Source organism: Pelobates fuscus, unplaced genomic scaffold (genome assembly GCF_036172605.1).
Source record: "Pelobates fuscus isolate aPelFus1 unplaced genomic scaffold, aPelFus1.pri scaffold_140, whole genome shotgun sequence".
Lineage (NCBI taxonomy): Eukaryota > Metazoa > Chordata > Amphibia > Anura > Pelobatidae > Pelobates > Pelobates fuscus.
This window is the reverse complement of record NW_026961971.1, coordinates 14290-17777: the sequence shown is the minus strand read 5'-3', so window position 1 is coordinate 17777 and position 3488 is coordinate 14290. Positions and strand designations below refer to the sequence as shown.

The window sequence follows — 3488 nt, the reverse complement described above, 5'->3', positions numbered from 1 at the left end:
AGTGAAAATCCTAGCTATACGTCCAATGCTTAGTGAACATCCTGGCTATACGTCCAAAACTTAGTGAACATCCTGGCTATATGTCCAAAGCTTAGTGAACATCCTGGCTATATGTCCAAAGCTTAGTGAACATCCTGGCTATACGTCCAAAGCTTAGTGAACATCCTGGCTATACGTCCAAAGCTTAGTGAAAATCCTAGCTATATGTCCATAAATGTGAGCTATAAACATTTAATTCCAGTTTGACTGGTCCCCGGTGCCCACCTGCTCTCCATCTCATAGGCAATGTCATTGATCTCCTCAGCCTGCCTCTGGATCTCCTTGCGGGCTTGCTCATCAGCCGTCTGCTCCGTGCTGCTAAGAATAATATCCTCCAGGTAGGAGTCTACGGTGCTTTGACGAACACTGACCACCTGCATGATAAACATCCACACAATCAGTGGTGGTAGACCAGGAGAGATTTACTTTTACACCATTATTTCGTCTGTTTTTTGTTTTCTTTTTACACATAGAGGGAAATATTATTCTGATAACATGTGTTTTTTTCTTTCTTAGTTAGTTAAAGTGATTTTTAACGCCTGATTTAAGACCCAAGATAGTTCCCATACTGTTTGAGTGGGTCCTCACTGATTGAGACAGATCAGTTTAACCAGGCGATAGGCAATATTTTTCAGAGTACAAATAAAGAATTTCATTTTTTTTAATTTTTTTATTTGGTACAAAGATTATGAGCTGAAAAATAAAGTAAAATGTTCACTGCATTCATTTGCATGGCCACATTCACAGTTTTACCTATAATTGTAGTTACTGGACTCACCTGTCTGAAGATTTCGTCCTCCTCCCTTCGTCGCCTCTCCTCCACCTGCCTTCTCCCGCTCTCCTCTGCCTCTCGAATACGCCTGTGTCGCTCAGCCAACATCGCAAAAGCGTGGATTCTGCGCTCCTCCTGCAATCTCACCAGCTCCTTCGACAGAAATTCGAACATGTCTGATAGAACCTCACCTTCTAGTCTGGACAAGTGCTCGTCTTCTGTGGATCTCTGGGCAAAAATAAAGAAAAAAATGAAAATTTGGTGACGGAGGCTGTCTCGTGGTGGCACGGGCTATCTAGTGGTGATGGAGGCTGTCTCGTGGTGGCACGGGCTATCTAGTGGTGACGGAGGCTTCTCGTGGTGGCACGGGCTATCTAGTGGTGAGGGAGGCTGTCTCGTGGTGGCACGGGCTATCTAGTGGTGACGGAGGCTGCCCCTTGGTGGCACAGGCTATTTAGTAGTGACGGTGGCACAGGCTATTTAGGAAGGCAATCTAGTGGTGATGGAGGCAATCTTGTAGTGGCACAGGCTATCTGGTGGAGGTACGGGATATCTATCTAGTGGTGGCACGGACTATCTAGTGGTGACGGATGCTATCTAGTGGAGGCATGGAATATCTCGGGGTGAGGGAGGCTGTCTTGTGGTGGCACGGGCTATCTAGTGGTGAGGGAGGCTGTCTCGTGGTGGCACGGGCTATCTAGTGGTGAGGGAGGCTGTCTCGTGGTGGCACGGGCTATCTAGTGGTGACGGAGGCTGTCTCGTGGTGGCACGGGCTATCTAGTAGTGACGGAGGCTGCCCCTTGGTGGCACAGGCTATTTAGGAAGGCAATCTAGTGGTGATGGAGGCAATCTTGTAGTGGCACAGGCTATCTGGTGGAGGTACGGGATATCTAGTGGTGGCACGGACTATCTAGTGGTAGTATGGATTCTCCTGCATCTAGTAGTGACACCTTGTATTTATGTGCTGGGGAATATATGCTGATACTACCATGCATTTTGAATTTACGTACTGGGGATATTTCTCCTGAAAGTCCTGACAATACCTGGCACCTTTTTTAACTCATGGTTAAAGAACACAGGTAAATGTGCTAGCAGTGTGCCCTACAATAGCACTGTACAGCATGCATTTAAGTGTGGTTTAAAAAGGCAGTTCAAAGCAGTGTGAGGGCGTCAAATGAGAGCACTGCGTACCTTGTACTTACTAATGGTTAAAGGGGACCGTGAAACGTGTTGGGCATATACCTCATAATAGAACTGTGCACCATTAATTTACTCATAAGTATATGAGAGACTGAAATGAATCAGGAGATGATCTCTTAATAAGGTAAACTGTGAACATCGCATTTATAAATCATTAGTGTAGACAGTGAAACGCACTGGGATATGTCTGTATAACACACCTTGTGCTCACTCAGTTGTCTCTGGCGCTGTAGTGCTAGAGTTAGCTGCTTTTCTTCCTTCTTCAGAAGCTGTCTGTCTTCCTGTAGAGCGTGTGTTGTGCGCAGTTCCTGTATCAGTTCCAAGCGTTTCTCCTTTCCTTCAAACATCTAATACAAAAGAATACATATATAACGTCACACAGACTCCTAAACCCTCTGTGGAGCAATCATTTAGGCTCCATAATATGTGAGTGCACATTTTTATATTGCTTTTCTGTTGCTATTTATGGCTTGGCATACTGCACTATATTGTTTTGTTTTTAGCACATGTTTGTTTAGGAAACCAACAATTACAAGAACTACATGCATGGTTACATGAAGATATTTATTCGTAGGTATTACTGTTTTAATAGGATCTATGAAAATAACATTCCTTGGAGCAGGTCTACTTTAAGGCATTCTGTGTTTGGTCATCAGAGGAAAATGTCCCTGTTTCACCACTTTTAGAATCTCTTCCAATATGTTTACCGTAATGTGACATGAAAACTTACCATGTTCTGTATTGCTCTTCCACGGATTAACTTTTGTAAGAAGATCACAGCTAGTTCTCTCTCCTCGTCACCCTGGAATATAATAAAGATAGGATGTTTGGCATCCGGAAACTAGTTGCTTCATATACCCTTTGCCTCACGGTAAATCCAAAAGGAGAAGAAATATATACAAGAAAGGGACAGGAAGATGTAATGCCATTTCGAAACAAAAAACTAGTAGATGAAAAAAATACCTGTAAATGGTCACAGTTGGAAAAGCTAGAGGTACACAGTCTCATAAGACAAGCTAGGTTTATTAAATATTCCAAAAGACAGATCAAATGGTAGGGGAAACCGGGTCAAAACCAAGAAACGCCATTAAAATCACTGTGGAACAACCCAAGGTAGGCAGAGGAAGAAAAGGTCACATTCAGATAGTAACAGTACACACAGAGGTTAAAGGAGTATCGATCACACACAGATAAATCAAGTTCAGAGGGAAACCAGATAGAGATAAGGGAGGTATGTATAGCACAGAGGGAAACCAGATAGAGATAAGTGAGGTATGTATAGCACAGAGGGAAACCAGATAGAGATAAGTGAGGTATGTATAGCACAGAGGGAAACCAGATAGAGATGAGTGAGGTATGTATAGCACAGAGGGAAACCAGATAGAGATGAATGAGGTATGTATAGCACAGAGGGAAACCAGATAGAGAATAGTGAGGTATGTATAGCACAGAGGGAAACCAGATAGAGATGAGTGAG

General features: G+C 43.5%; 1 protein-coding gene across 1 annotated transcript; it reads right to left on the bottom strand.

Moving 5' to 3' along the window:
- Window positions 1-264: 264 nt before the first annotated feature.
- On the bottom strand, window positions 265-2813 carry LOC134585288 (cilia- and flagella-associated protein 91-like; the record flags this gene model as incomplete). Its single annotated transcript, XM_063440704.1, has 4 exons — window positions 265-413; window positions 818-1039; window positions 2212-2358; window positions 2742-2813. Coding segments are annotated over 4 exons (590 nt in total), but the record flags the coding sequence as incomplete, so codon positions are not given.
- Between the last annotated feature and the right edge of the window lie 675 nt (window positions 2814-3488).